This window comes from Fukomys damarensis, unplaced genomic scaffold (genome assembly GCF_012274545.1).
Source record: "Fukomys damarensis isolate Sample0158 unplaced genomic scaffold, DMR_v1.0_HiC HiC_scaffold_4, whole genome shotgun sequence".
Lineage (NCBI taxonomy): Eukaryota > Metazoa > Chordata > Mammalia > Rodentia > Bathyergidae > Fukomys > Fukomys damarensis.
Window position 1 is genome coordinate 26,321,791 of NW_022900916.1, and position 14,811 is coordinate 26,336,601.

Below are 14,811 nucleotides of genomic sequence, written 5' to 3' on the forward strand. Positions count from 1 at the left end.
GAGTTTGTAAATACAAGTTTCAGGATGAAGGTTAACTCAGGGAATCCATGATGATGGAATTAAATGAAATAAGGTGAGGAGGATCACACAGATTTCTGGCATTCATTTAGGTGGGAAGTTCATTATTATTAAAACTAAGTGCAGTCTTTGGATGAATGATTCAAGTGTGGTATAAATTTAAGAGTTATGACTAATCACTTTGAGTAGCCTAGGCTAATAGATTCTTTTTAATTTTTTTTTTCTTCACCAGTTTAAACGAAGTTTGTGGCTCCCACATCAATATTTACCAAATAGGAGCATAAATTGCCCCTCAAGGTTTCTTTTTTTAACAAAACATATTTTCTCCTCACCTCGTTGATTTCAAAGTGTGTGTATGTTTAACCAAGTAGACCAAATTCATACATTGAAAAACTTCAGAAAAAGAACATTCTCCTCATCACCTGAGCTATTATCATGGAGAACTTCTTAGCAACTGTGGCCACTTTGATCGCCATCTATCACGTCTTCAGGTTTACTAATCTACAATCTTATGCTAACAATATCTGGGTTTTTTGGGGGGGTGGTTGGTTTTGTTTTGTTTTTGTCTCAAACATTTTGGGTTTCAGCTCTGATTTCAAATTGAGTCTTATTTATATCTCACTTGTGTCTATGCCCCATTCATACCCTAGTTCAGTGATGGCAAACCTTTTAGAGCTTTGAATGATACCAACACCTTATTGTGGTAAATGTATCATGTGTTCACTACACTCCTTTAAACTCTTGAGATATTAATATACTAGGTAATGTTAAGATAATTATTGTACTTGTTGACTATTGTATTGGCCTTGTCTACTGATTCTATATTTGTCATTTCTAGGCCACTCTTAATTGACTTCTTTCTCTCATCCTAGGTTATGGTTTCCTTGTTCTTTGAATGCCTGCTCATTTTTGGTTGCCAGGCATCATACATTTTAACTTGCTGGATATTGGGTTTTTTTAAATTAGAAATAACCTTAAGCTTTTCCCTACAGTGCAGTTAAGGTACTTGGAAGCAGTCTGATCCTTTGATCTCTTGCTTCTTTTGTTTTGAGAAGTACAACTAGGAGGGGAAGTCTAAGGTGTACTCTTCTAAGTACTCTACCCAGTGTCATGAATTAAGAGATTTTTTTTCCACTCAGCCTGACAAAAACAAAAACTATTCTGGACTCTAGGTGATGACCTAATATTGTTCCCTGGAATGATTTCAAGTGATTATTTGCACCAGTGAGGAAAGAGCCACTGAGTAGCTTGTTGATGCACATGCACTGATTGTGCTTAGCTGAAGATCAGGAGTCATGGTGGTTCTCCAGCCCTCTCCTGTGCAGCATTTCTTGTCCATACTCTTTTTCATGTTCTGTTATTACCACTTTGATCTCCCTGATCTCTCAGCTATCTTCTCAACTAGGAGAGACTGTCAGACTCCCAACAAGATTCTCCCTTCCTGAGTTGCAACCTCGGAACTCTGCCCAGTTAGTTGGAGAGTTGGAGCAGTTGTGCTTTTTATCTTGTTTCCATCTTTTAGAGATCTTTGTCATCTTTGCCTGGCTTTCAATGTCTTGAGAAACATTGTTTCATGATTTGCAGTTTTTTAAGATGTTTCCATTTAGATGATCTTTGTTCTATTAAAAAATAATTTTTGAATAAATGAATTTTTGAATAATTTTTGAACCATTCCCATGGTTCAGAAATTTTAAAAATATGTATTCATTTATCTCCCTCTGATCCTTTTCCACCCCCAAACTAGTCCTCATTGCCCCAATAAAAAATTAAGGTATTAGTGTATCATCTTTATTCATATGCAAGTAAATAAAAACCACAATCTCACTCCCCTTCTATTACCTTCTTTGTGAAGAATTTACATGCTATTTTGGACCTTATTCTTTTTAATTTAACCATCTATATTAAGGATTTTTCCTTATTGGTACGTAGATTGCCTCTGTACTCACAAGCTCACACACACTCAAACACACTTTTTAACAGCTATGTATTGTATTAGATTTATCATCAGATATTTAACCAATTCCCAGTTGTCAAAGTTAAGTTCCTTCTAATCTTTTGCTATTAAGAATAATTCAGTAGCTATAGTCTTGTATAAGTTATTTTGCACGTATCTGAATGACACAACTTTTAAATCCATTCTCAGAAGTTGATCAGAGTTTATGCAGTTGTAATCTTAATAGCTGTTACCAAATTGTCATCCCAAGGGATTAAACCATTCTTTCATAAACTTGTTAGAAAAATGCCTAATAAACCCATAGTTGTATCTACAGGATGTATCAAATGTTTGAATTTCTGTTAATCAGATAGGAAGAAAATGTTACCAATAATATGCTATAGTTTTAATTTTTATTTCTGTTATGAATCAGATTGAAAAATCTATGTTTAAGAGCTGTTTATACTTTTCTGTTTATCTACTTTAAATTGTTGGTCATCCAATTCTTTTAATAATATGAAGTTAAAAGATGTTAGTAATTAAAAGATGTTAGTAGATAACTTTATTGAATGGCAGTTAACCAGGATAGTCTACAAGTGAGATAAAGATAAAATATAATTATGCTAAATTTAATCAACTCTTTAGTAATTCTAATGTCATTACAAAGTACATAGATCAAAGGTTGGACTAATTGATTTTTTTAGAAAAAATTCACAAAAGTTAAGACCAGGTTAATCTAAGATTTTTAGCCTAAGGGTAATGTTCCAAAATTAATTTAATAAATGTTAAAAATATCATTTCTTCTAGAAAACATATATATTTGAGAAACATTTATATTCCATAAGCAATGGCAATTTCCAGAATAATTTGAGAGGAATAGGGGAGAGAATATTTTAAATTTATACTGAATTAAATATATTTTGTCCCAAACATAAGACTAATAAACAACAAAAAAGAATAATAAACAAATTTATGCTTATGTGACAAGATGTAGTTCTTCATTCATTGTATCTTTCTTGAGAAATAAGGAATTTGGAGATATTTTTGTAACTTTGAATAACAAAACCTTTTCTCTGCCTCATTGCAAATGGCCTCTTTTTGCTTCTGTAATTTACAATTGACAACCTGTGGACAAGTAATTAGGGAGAGAGTTGCTTTACGAAATGAGTGAAGTAATAAAATAGAACAGTGGTTTGTATATATTTTGTTAAGTCAGTATATATAAATTAGAAGTCTGGTTGTATTTATGCAATTGAAAATATATTTTTAGAGCTGCATCAATATGGAGAGGCATCCAGCACACATCCGTCAGGTATGATGTCATTCCAGAATATTCTCTGGTATTGTTTTGCTGTTTTATTAGTCAACCAAATTTATATTCATTAAATTTGTTTTTGTTTTTTTTTCCTCCATTGCCAAAATGTTGAGCAGCATGCCATTGTGAAGTTAGCCACATTCTAGCAATCCCCAATAGTTAATGCTTGCATTTGGATATTTATCAGGGAAAAAAATTATTGTCTTACTGATTTTTAAGCATTGATTTTTAGCATTTTCAAAGTTTTTGAAAATGTTCTCAATGCTTTCTATTAAAATCACCTAATGTTATATAGCTAAAATTGTATCATGCCCCCAAACTTACTGGTAATTATTTTAGTATCCATCAGTCATGTTAGTGTTCACCACATTAATATCTGCTTATACTGTTTGAATTTCTTATTTGGTTATAGTTGTAGAAGTATATGATAAATAGAAAAATAACATTGGTATTTTTGACTAACTGTGTGCCTTCCTGCTTCTTAAGGTTTATTGACTGATTAATGCTGAGGCTATTCTTATTTTAAGAAAGCAGTTGATCTGAACTTACCGTTGAGTCTCAAATTGTTTATGCGATATGTTTACTTTAATTAGAATTCAAATGGAAGTTAATAAAAGATTTCAAATATTAGAAACCTTAGCCAGCTGTGTTAACTGACTTATTAATAAAGCAGATTTAAAAGAAATGTACTTTTTTTGGGGGGTGTTGGTTTTTTCAGACAGGGTCTCACTGTGTAGTTGATACTGACCTGGAACTCACTATGTAGCCCAGGCTGGTCTTGAACTCACTGCAATCCTCCTTCCTCCACCTCCCGAAGGCTGGGATTACAGGTGTGCACCACCACTCATGGCTAGCAATGTACATATTTAAATGAGTTTAAATTGGAAAATGGTTGAAAGGCTTTTTCTGTATTTGTTTTACAATTTAATGCTGATTGAATTGTATAAATCAGAATAAGATAATTTTTTAAAAACATTTTCTTATTTTGGCTAATATAAATATTTTTTAAAATATTACTAGAGATTAAAATTGAGTTTTAAATTTTTTAAGGTTACTAAGTATATTTTATATTTGACTTCAGTAGAACTTCTGTTTGTATTGGTTTCAGAGCCTCTTCACAAAGTCAGTCCTAAAATATTTGAAATATATGCCTTAAATCTACTGAATATATTATTTCAGGATGTTAATTGGAAAGTGATATTTAATTGTATTAAAAGTTATGCAGTGGTGGTTAGAAAATCAAATGAAAAGATTGGGGGAAAGTAGAACAATGGTGGAAGAGAATGATTGTCAGGCTGTTGACTAAAATTTAGAAGTTAAAATATAAACATTTTAAATACAGGGGCTGGAGATTTAGCTCCGTGGTGCCACTGCCTGCCTCACAAGCACAAGGTCCTGAGTTTGATCCCTGGTACCAAAAAAAAAAAGAGCATTTTAGATACAATATTTCTTTTTGTTCTGATGCCACTTATTCTATCAATATATTTTAATAATTTGATTTTTATTTATAATATCAGAAGTATTAAACACTTGTTAGATTCTAGTTAAATCACCGTAGTTTGAAAAGGACTTCAAAAATTCAGTGGCAGATGATAAATCTGTAGTATTTTTCATTGTGTTGTGTGTTTTAGGTATTTGTGAAGTGTCATTTTGATTACAATCCATACAATGATAACCTCATTCCCTGCAAAGAGGCAGGACTGAAGTTTTCCAAAGGAGAAATTCTTCAGATTGTAAACAGAGAAGATCCAAATTGGTGGCAGGTTAGTATGCATCTCAAAAGTTCCATAACTGCTTTTCTATTTTTAATCTTAGATCTGGCCTGTATCTGAATATTCAGGAAGAAGGTATTAGCATTTGTTCAATGATTTTTCCATCATGAACAGTTCCTGCAACATGGCTACTAATTTTGTGGACAGAAGACCAAATTGAGAGGGATTTGTGAGTAGCTATTAATAAATGCAGAATTAACCCACCTGTGGTTCTGTCCTGTTGGTTTAGGGATTAGGCATATTGGTTATTTCACACGGGTGACTGTATTAACATATGCTCTTGTGCAAAAACTTACTTGAGGTCATCCCTTATGAATGTTTAGTTTTGGTTTAATGAAAACGCTTGTCTCCCTCCCTCCCACCCACTCCCAGATATGTTCATGACAAGTTTTAAAACATGATTTCTTAAGGTCATAAATGTGTTTGCCCACCTCCTCACATTTATTGAGAAATTGCTCCATCAATTTTGTTTTGATTTGGATTATAACCTGTGTATATGGAAAGAGATGCATGTTATCATTTTATTTTCCCCACCCTATTTTCCAGAAATTTATGTGAAGTTTTTTCTTTTCCCTATACTAATATTGTTTTAAGAAGTCTCTAGAAGCAGTAATAAGTCTGTTTTGGCAATTATTTACAATAAGCTAATAATCACAGTGTTGAGAATTGGAGAAACTAACAAATCAGAAAGTCAGAAATCTTTTAAACTATCAGAGCAAATGTCAGTCTCATTAAAAAACAAACTGGTTAAAGAAGATGTGGTTTTTCTATAAAATGGAATATTACTCAGCCATAAAGAATGAGAAAATAGATTCATTCATAGGAAAATGGATACATATTGAAGATATACTCCTAAGTGAAATAAATAAGTCACACATGTGCAAATATGGAATAGTTTCCCTGGTGTGAATAATCTGCAATAAAACATAAGATCCTAATAAGATTACTGTCATTTAGAAATGAGAAGAAAGGAGCTAAAGGTGTAGGGAAGGTGGGATGGGTAGGGGAAGGGTAATAAGGGAAAAGAAAAAAATGTGAGATATTGAAAAGATGAAAATAAAGTGTTTGTAGATGGGGAGGGGAGGAGGGGATGAAGGGAGGGCAGGGGTAAGGGGAAAAAATGAGAAGACTTGTCATGTAGAGGTACAAGATCCCAACAATGAATGTAACTGTACTGTATACCTAAAATGTACCAATAAACTCAATTAAAAAAACAAAACAAGGTGTAGGGCCAGGGATTTAGCCCAATGGCACTGCACCTGCCTTGCAGGTGCAATGTCCTTAGTTTGATCCCCATTACCAAAAAAAGAAAAGAAAGAACAGGTATAAGAAGAAAGAACCAAGGAAATCTTAGCACTAAACTCTAATGTTAACTGAGATGTTACTGAAAACTCATATTAGCTCTAATACATTATATTGGCTTCTAAGGATAAATGGTTCATAGTGTGAGAGCAGTCTTACTAACCAGTGTGTCTGCAATTTAAATCAAGATCTTATATATAAGGGCACTATGTGGTAAGAAAACTTAAGAAATGGTAAGTTAAATGGAATCATAATTTTGAGAGATACCTACTGAATTTCTTAGAACCTTCATTTTAAAAATCTTTCTGTGGCTGTTCATTGAATTTTTCTGATTTTTCCTCTCTTTTTTAATCAGTCATTATCTCTTAATTTTCATTTCTAATCCTGTCACCATTATCTCAGTCTCTTTTTCCAGTTTAGCAGTCTATTACTTTAATTCTAACTTTCAATATTGCTAAAAGTGATACCAAATTTTCTATGCCAGTAATAAGGATAAGATACTAACTTTGTGAGATAGTCCACTAATAGCCAGTTCTTAAACCACCATTTTTAAATATCAGTTATTTTTTACTTTAGAAGATTTTGACCTTGAATAAATGAAGTTTTATCTCATAGAATATTCAGATTCTTGTTAGTATAAATTGAGATCTCTGTATTCCCTATATTGTCTGCTTTTCATTGATTTTATCTCGAGAAATAGAGATGATTAGGGTTGTTAGTAACTGTCTTACTAAAGAATGCTAGTTGAAATTTGCTCTTAACACATCATACTATAAAATAGCATTTCTTTCATTCCCTTCTTGAACTTATAAATACTTAAGTCTTATAAATAAAAAGCTTTTGTAATTTAAGGAACCTGTATGTACCTTTGTATTTTGGTCTCAGAATTTCACTGCCAGATGCCATATACAGTACAAAGAATTTTAGGTGCAAACTGATTCCTCGATCCTAAAGTGTTTAAATAACTTAACCAACAATATTGTGAAGTTAAATCTAACAGTTATTTTTAAAGGCAAATGTGACTATTTTTTCTAAGCGCTTCCTGACTTACTAAAAAATGGTTTCAAATTTTGATCACTGAGATATATATAATGTATTGATTTCATTCTAGGCTAGCCATGTGAAAGAGGGAGGAAGTGCTGGTCTCATTCCAAGCCAGTTCCTGGAAGAGAAGAGAAAAGCATTTGTTAGAAGAGACTGGGACAATTCAGGTGATGAATTCCATATAATAAGTAACAAGCAGACCTTTGTGCTTACCTTTTCTTTTCTTTTCTTTTCTTTTTTTTTTTTCTTTTTTTTTTTCTTTTTTTTGCTCTTTTGTCTAAATAAATAAATGAACTTATTTAAAATCTATCTGAATTAATCACTCTGATCTGCTTTCTCTTCCAAAGTAATCTTTTTGATCCCTTTCTGCCATCTCCTGGTAGAGTAGCAAAATTCAGTGGTTTAAGGCACTCTTGCTGGGCCTTGGGTTTCCTAGGATGAGACGTTGGGAAAATTATTTTCTCACGTCATAGAATATGACAGAGCAGTCTTACTGTATTATTTAAGTGACATTGGTCTTGTCATTCTTCAGGCCCTTTTTGTGGAACTATAAGTAGCAAAAAAAAGAAAAAGATGATGTATCTCACAACCAGAAATGCAGGTATGTTTGAAATACTTTTGTGAAAAGTCTAAGCAGTTTATGCTGTTAATATGGTATAAGCTCTAAATTTATAATTTAAAATGAATTTAAATAAAAGTAATACCTAATTGCAAGAATATGGCATGTGAACAATAACATAAATTATTTAAATCTTTATATTACGTATAGTAACTGTACTTTGTTTTGTAAGTATAGCTTATAACAAAAAAATGAACTGGTTAGGATTTGTGCTGTTAGGTTTTATACTTGTACTGATTAGGAGCAATGTCATAAATATTGAAACTGTTTAGATAATTTTGAAAGTAATTAATGACCATTTCCTAAAGGGCAGGATCTCTATATGAAGAGATAAAAAGAAGATACTAAGAGAACTGGGATTAAGGAAAAGTATTTTCTGCCCTAACATTGTCCCTGAGACTTGTGGGAAAATAGCATTGAACCAGATGAATCTTAGTGTATTCTAAAAGGATTCTTTCTTAAATCTTTTAGTCTTAAAGATTTTTAAAAAGAAATAACTGTGTGCGTGATGGGTATGTTAATTAGCTTGATTGTAAGATCATTTTTCAGTGTACAGATATCTCAATACATCAATTTGTATACCTTAAATATACATATATAATTTGTATTTATCAATTATACTTCAATAAGATGGAAAAGGTTTTTAAAAAATTAATAAAACCTGAGACCTGGATTGGGTACACCTTCCCTGTTTAAAAAAATAATAATAAACATGGAAACTACTCTATACAAAGTACTTTCTTGACTTAAGAGCTATGTCTATACTTGTAATAAACTAAAGAAGCCAACACAAAGGAAATAATATAGGAGGGAGACACAGGCCTTCTCTCTCTTGTTGCTGGTTTAATCTGTGAAGAAATTGTAGAGAAAGAATGGTTGAGATAGTAACCTGAAGAAGTGGTGTTATTACCTCAGATTGAGACTTCTAACAGTAATGATAGGTAATATTTTTAATTCACTTTGATGTTACTTTTCATTAAATATATGTCCCTAAAGCATTCTTGCAAAATAGAAAATTTGCGATTTTCTCATTTGACAAAGATTATATTTTGGAATGTGTTTTTACTGAAAATAATTTGGACCCTGTATTTTATTTTATACATAAATTTCAAGATCTTAATATTTGAATGTTAATATGTTACCTACACAAATTTTACACAGCATTCATTTATGTCGCTGGAAACACATTATTCTATGCAACTTAAGCAGCTATGCTATGTGTACTCCTGTCTTCCATACCTGATGTATACTTACTAATATAAATTACATGAACTGGTCTGTAACTTGATTATTTATACTAGAGCAATTCTTTTTACTAATGAATTGTTAATAAAAAGTGGTTAGTAGATAGAATATGTGATAATAAGGATTAAACATAGGAATGTTTCTAGCTTTGTTAGGTAAAATTTAAAGACAAATACATGGGAACAGATGTTTAAATCAAGCTATAAAATAATTTATTATACTTTATGAGATTTGTGAAAACAAATCTGTGCTAAGTGGGAACAATTCAAGTGACTCTTGTCAAGACAACTATGTTGGAGAGTAACAGGGTTTTATGTATATAAAATATAATTGAATGTTTTCCCATTTTCTTTCACATTTAGAATTTGATCGTCATGAAATCCAGATATATGAGGAGGTAGCCAAAATGCCCCCCTTCCAGAGAAAAACGTTAGTATTGATAGGAGCTCAAGGTGTGGGCCGAAGAAGCTTGAAAAACAGATTCATAGTATTGAATCCCACTAGATTTGGAACTACTGTGCCATGTAAGTCTTTTGTGTTTTCTTTTCTATTTATTGGTGGAAAAGAGTATGCTTGTGAAGCAGATGTAATACTAATGAATTTTGATTAGGGCAGTGAAAATGAATTACATAGGCAATATTTAAAAAGCTGATAATTCTATAGCTGTCATAAAATATTGCAAAAGTTCTATTCCCTTAGCTTTCTGGTGGCATTTACTTTTCCAAACTATTCATTCCAGAAATATTAGTCAAATGCAAGTATTTCAGAGTTGTGGAAAACTTTTATTAATTTAATGTTTTCTAGTAAAATTGATATGTATTTGAAAGGTTATATTTTTTGCCTATTCTAGTATAAAAAGGGGGAATATATAGCAAATCTTCAGACACACTCGGGTAGTATTATTCTTGTGAATTTATGTGGAGTGGCTTGTATCTCAGTCCTACAAGATCATAAAACCTGAGTTTTGATAGCACAAGAACAGTTCATCATCCACAGCAAATGGCATTCATTAAAATTACAGATATCGATATATAAAATTAATACTAATAATAAGTACAACCAATAAATGAATCAAACACTTTGTGGTCTGCATTTTCCCCTATTTTTTGCATATTTACATAGAAAGTTAATGATGTCAGAAGTATATTTCATGAGTGGATTAGATTGAGAGTTGTATGATATTGCTGACATTGTAATGACTGCTATAAATTTCTTCTGTGTTTTAGAAATGCACAATCCTTTGCTCTTTCCATTAAACAAAGCAGGAGGCAAATTAATGTTGCCTTTTGCTGTCCACCTCCCTCTTAACGCAGTATTCCTTTAAGTGTATTAATGCTGTAAGACTCTTTTCAGTCAAATCTTAATCTAAGGCCACCCCCATCTCTTTTAAATGAATTTTCTCTTGTTTTTGTCCATTATGCTTTGAGGTTTAATTTTCAGTGAGTCATCTTACTGCTAAAATTCTTTGAGATTAGGAAATAACCTTGTCATTGCCTTCATGTATCCTTTCAGAATAAGGTTTTGGGTTCCATTGTAAACACTGTAAATTACTAAATTCAGATTAATCCTAGTTAAACCCATAGAAAAAATTTTCATCACAACAAAAGTATTTTAAAGTAGCAAATGTGAAATAATGAAGAACTTTGTTTTTATTTTTGTCAGATTAACATGTGCAGAATAGATATATTATGCAAGTAGTTCTTAAGAACAAAAACTTGACCCTACCTCTTCCCCGCTTACCAAAATAATTGCTTTTCCTTCTTTTTGCCATTTCTTTTGGTAGTTTTCCATATTTCTTAGTAATGTCTTTAATCTGCTATTTCCTGCTTTATCTAGTTTAGGCTTTACCTATTGACTTTCTGACTACCCTTCTAATATAAAATAATTATATTTTCAGTTCAATTTTGCTCCCTCAAGGAATCACTTCCTTTCCTGCTATCCAGCAATCACTACAGTCTTTTTCCCCATTTTTCACTTGACTTTATGTACATGTGCTACAATATATTGTTGTTTGAACCAGACTCACTCAGTTTGTCATGTTTTCTTCTTGAAGACTGGCCTTTATCTCATAACCTTGAGTCTTCCCTTTGCAGTGAGGACTACATACTCTCTCTTCTGGCTATGCATTTGTTACTACTAGGGTATTTTCTTTGTTTTTCTGGGGTGAAGCTGTATGAATGCTTGTATTAACTTGGCTTATTGCCTTGTTTTGCTGAAGTGAATCCTCTTGAAGCTGCGCAGGAAGAGGTATATTTTTTATACTGTATTTGATTGATTAGCTGAAAAGCAAAAGTTTAGGATTATAAAATTTAAAAGACTACTCTTGAATCCAGTTCTTTTGAAAAGTTCAATGCTATTTCAATTCCTGTTCTTTCATATGGGACCTGATTTTTCGTTCACAGATATTCAGCCTTGTTTTTATCTTTTTAGGTATTCTGAAATTTAATAATTATGTGCTTGTATTCGCATCTTTTTACATTTATTGTGGTGATGATTAGTGTATGTATCAAGCTCCAGATTTATTCAGCTCAGGACAGTTTTCTTATTTCTTGATTTATCTCTGTTTTCAGTTTACTTTTTCTGAAGTTCAAGTTAGCTGAGACATTGAACATCTTGAATTCTCTCTCATTTTTAATCATAGTTCTCATTTTTTATCTTTTATTTTACTCTTTAAAGATTACCATGTTTTTTTTATCTTTCATGAGTAATTATCATGGTAATCATATTTTTCACTTTGTGGTTATTTTCGGTTGAGTCTTCCCCCACCTAGTATTATCATTTTTCATCTTTTTTTTTCTTTTATTCTCTTTCTTTTCTTTCTGTCTGTCTGTATCTCTCTCTGTCTTATTTTCATAAGCACTCTCTTCTATATACCTATGGGCTGGGGATTTAGCTCAGTCGCACCACACCTGCCTCGTAAGCCCAAGGTCCCAAATTCAATCCCGGCCCTGCAAAAAAAAAGAAAGAAAAAGAAAAGAAAAAAGAATAACAACCTATATACTTAAGAATACTACATAGGATAATTATTTTTAAATTTTTTTTAAACTAAGTTTTCTGCTTCTGAGTTACTTTTTTTCTTGATTATAGTATATCTGTGCTTTCTCTTTCATGTTGGATGATTTTTTTTCTTAGTATGTACTAATCCTTGGTTGTGGATCTAGACTTTAAAGTGTTAATACTGATTGGAATATTTGTGTACTTGGGCCTAGCTTTACGTTAGCATACGGCAAGGAGCCAGGTATTTATTGGAGAAGCCCAAAATGTTGGTATAAGGAAAAAAAATGGCAGCTATTTCCCTAGAGAAGAATCTCCAGATTATTACTACTGAGAATATTCTCTAGTCAAGATAAAGGAAGGGGTGATACAAATCACCTTGATCCATATGCATAATTACTCCCCCCTAACTTTTTAGTATCTTGCCCTGAAAAAGCGTGTCATTTCCTGGTTCCTGTGTGGAATAAACCAGCCCAATTCTCATCCATAATTCCTTTCCAGTACCTTAACTTGTAGCTGCTTCTGCTTCTCACAGTCAGTTGCCTGAAGTTAGTTTTAATGGGATATGGCTTATCGTGTCCTAGGATTTGCTTTTTCTTTTGTATTCATTTCATCTTAGTTTCAAGGTTTTTTCCCTTTGAATTTTTTTCGTCTTTATAAAATTAAGGCATGTCATATATAACAAAGCTGGTTTAATAATAGTAGTGATAAAAATAAGTAATAAACTACCCAAAATGTTCTTGCAACCTAGAATTTCAATTTAGCTTTCAGTTATGCATCTCTCCAAAGGTAGTTACTGTACAGAACTGTATATTAATTATTCCTTTCTCTTCATTCTTTGCCCTATTTATTTTATTTGTCTTTATTTCATTGTCTTATTGCTTTAGAAGTTTCTCAGTGCTCTTGTTTGTTTTGTTTTGTTTTTCTCATTATGTAGTTCAGGCCAGCCTCAAGCTCACAAAAAATTGAGTATAACTTTCTAGTCACTTTCAGTTATAGTTGTATCACTTTGATAAATAAAACTCACTCAGGTATTTAAAAAAGGACAGAGGAGCTGGTCGTAATTCACACCTTAAGTCTTGTTCATCTGTGTTCTCTTACTGACAGTTTCTTCCTAGTCTGTAGCTCAAGACCTGCATTATGAAGAGTAAGCTATAGTTTATTTTGCTAGTTTCCCTTCACATATCCTCTGCTACTTTGGGTTTCTAAGGAGCAGGACAGGATGGAGGGGCACTAAAGGAAAGTGCTGTCTTATAAAATCCTGCCTATTGAAGTCTTTTATGTCTTGATTGTTCAAATACATCTCTTCAATGTGACCTGTTTGCAAATTCTTTGAAGACTCTATGGATACTTCCATACTGTACATTTTCCTGGCAAGAGCATTATAATCTCCAAGGACCTTTGGACCCTTATACCAAGTTCCTGTACACTTATATGTACTTCCTATAGTCATCCCTGGATAGATTCTAAGACCATCCCTCCTACTCATTGTAGATGCTAAAATCCACGGACCCTCAAGTCTCATATAAAATGGCATGGTATTTGCATATAACCTGTGCATATCTTCCTGTCAACTTTAAATCATTTCATTTTCTTATAATACCTAAATACGAATGCTACATGAACAGCTGTCATACTGTATTTTTTAAATTAATTTTATTGGTACATTTTAGGTATACAATATAATGACATTTATCATTGGAAATTCGCACATTTACATAATGTATCTTGGTTCTTATTTTTTCCCCATTACCCTGACCTTCCTTCAACCCTTCCACCTCTCCCTATTTACAAAGACTTTGTTTCTATTTTTTCATTTTCTCATATTAATTCATTCCCTGCTTTCCCTCCTACTTCTCCTTCCCCTTTGCCACTTTTCTTCCTATTTCACATTACCTATTTTTTTTTTAAGAGTAGGAAAATTTTATTGAAGGAAAGAAAGCTTCTGTCTAAGACCAGAAGGGGGACCAAAAAGTGAGTTTGCCCGCCCACCCCACTTTTCAAAGATATTTTATACAGTCAAACCGTGTGGTGTGGCTGGTACACAATGAGACAAAACTATAAGACCCAATGGAAAATTATGAGGTGGGTTCACATTACCTATTATACTTTTCAGTCCTTATTTACACTTTCAGTTTCTCATACCAGAGAAACTATTCAGTCCTTATTTACACTTTCAGTTTCTCATACCAGAGAAACTATTAGGTATTTACACATGTGTGTCCTGTTTATTTCACTTAAGAGTATGACCTCAGTGTGCATCCATTTAGCTATAAATGTCTCTAATCTCTCATTTTCTATGGCTAAATGGTACTCCATTTTATTTTTTAAAAATACATTGTTTTTAAAACACATTTTTTAAAATACTTCTTTATCCAGTCTCCAGTTGATGGGCAATTGGGCTGCTCCTAAGTATTAGCTATTACAAACTGTGCTGCTATGCACATGGGTACACATATATCTCTGTGATATGGTTCTTTTAATTCTTTGGGGAAGATACCAAGCCGAGTAATAACTGGGTCAAATGGAATCTGTAGTCCTAGGTCTTTGAGGTCTCTCCATGCTGATT

General features: G+C 32.4%; 1 protein-coding gene across 13 annotated transcripts in view; it reads left to right on the forward strand.

The window, feature by feature from the left end:
• Mpp6 (membrane palmitoylated protein 6) overlaps positions 1–14,811 on the forward strand; it is a 93,071-nt gene that overhangs the window by 60,362 nt on the left and 17,898 nt on the right. For all 13 annotated transcript variants that reach the window (XR_004514736.1, XM_033757301.1, XM_033757307.1 and 10 more), the window contains 4 exons: positions 4,898–5,029; positions 7,452–7,551; positions 7,917–7,985; positions 9,611–9,772. Coding sequence is in view for 12 of the 13 variants with exons in the window: in XM_033757301.1 (XP_033613192.1) it covers positions 4,898–5,029; positions 7,452–7,551; positions 7,917–7,985; positions 9,611–9,772 (463 nt within the window). In the remaining variant the exon portion in view is untranslated. The remainder of the gene's footprint in view (positions 1–4,897; positions 5,030–7,451; positions 7,552–7,916; positions 7,986–9,610; positions 9,773–14,811) is intronic.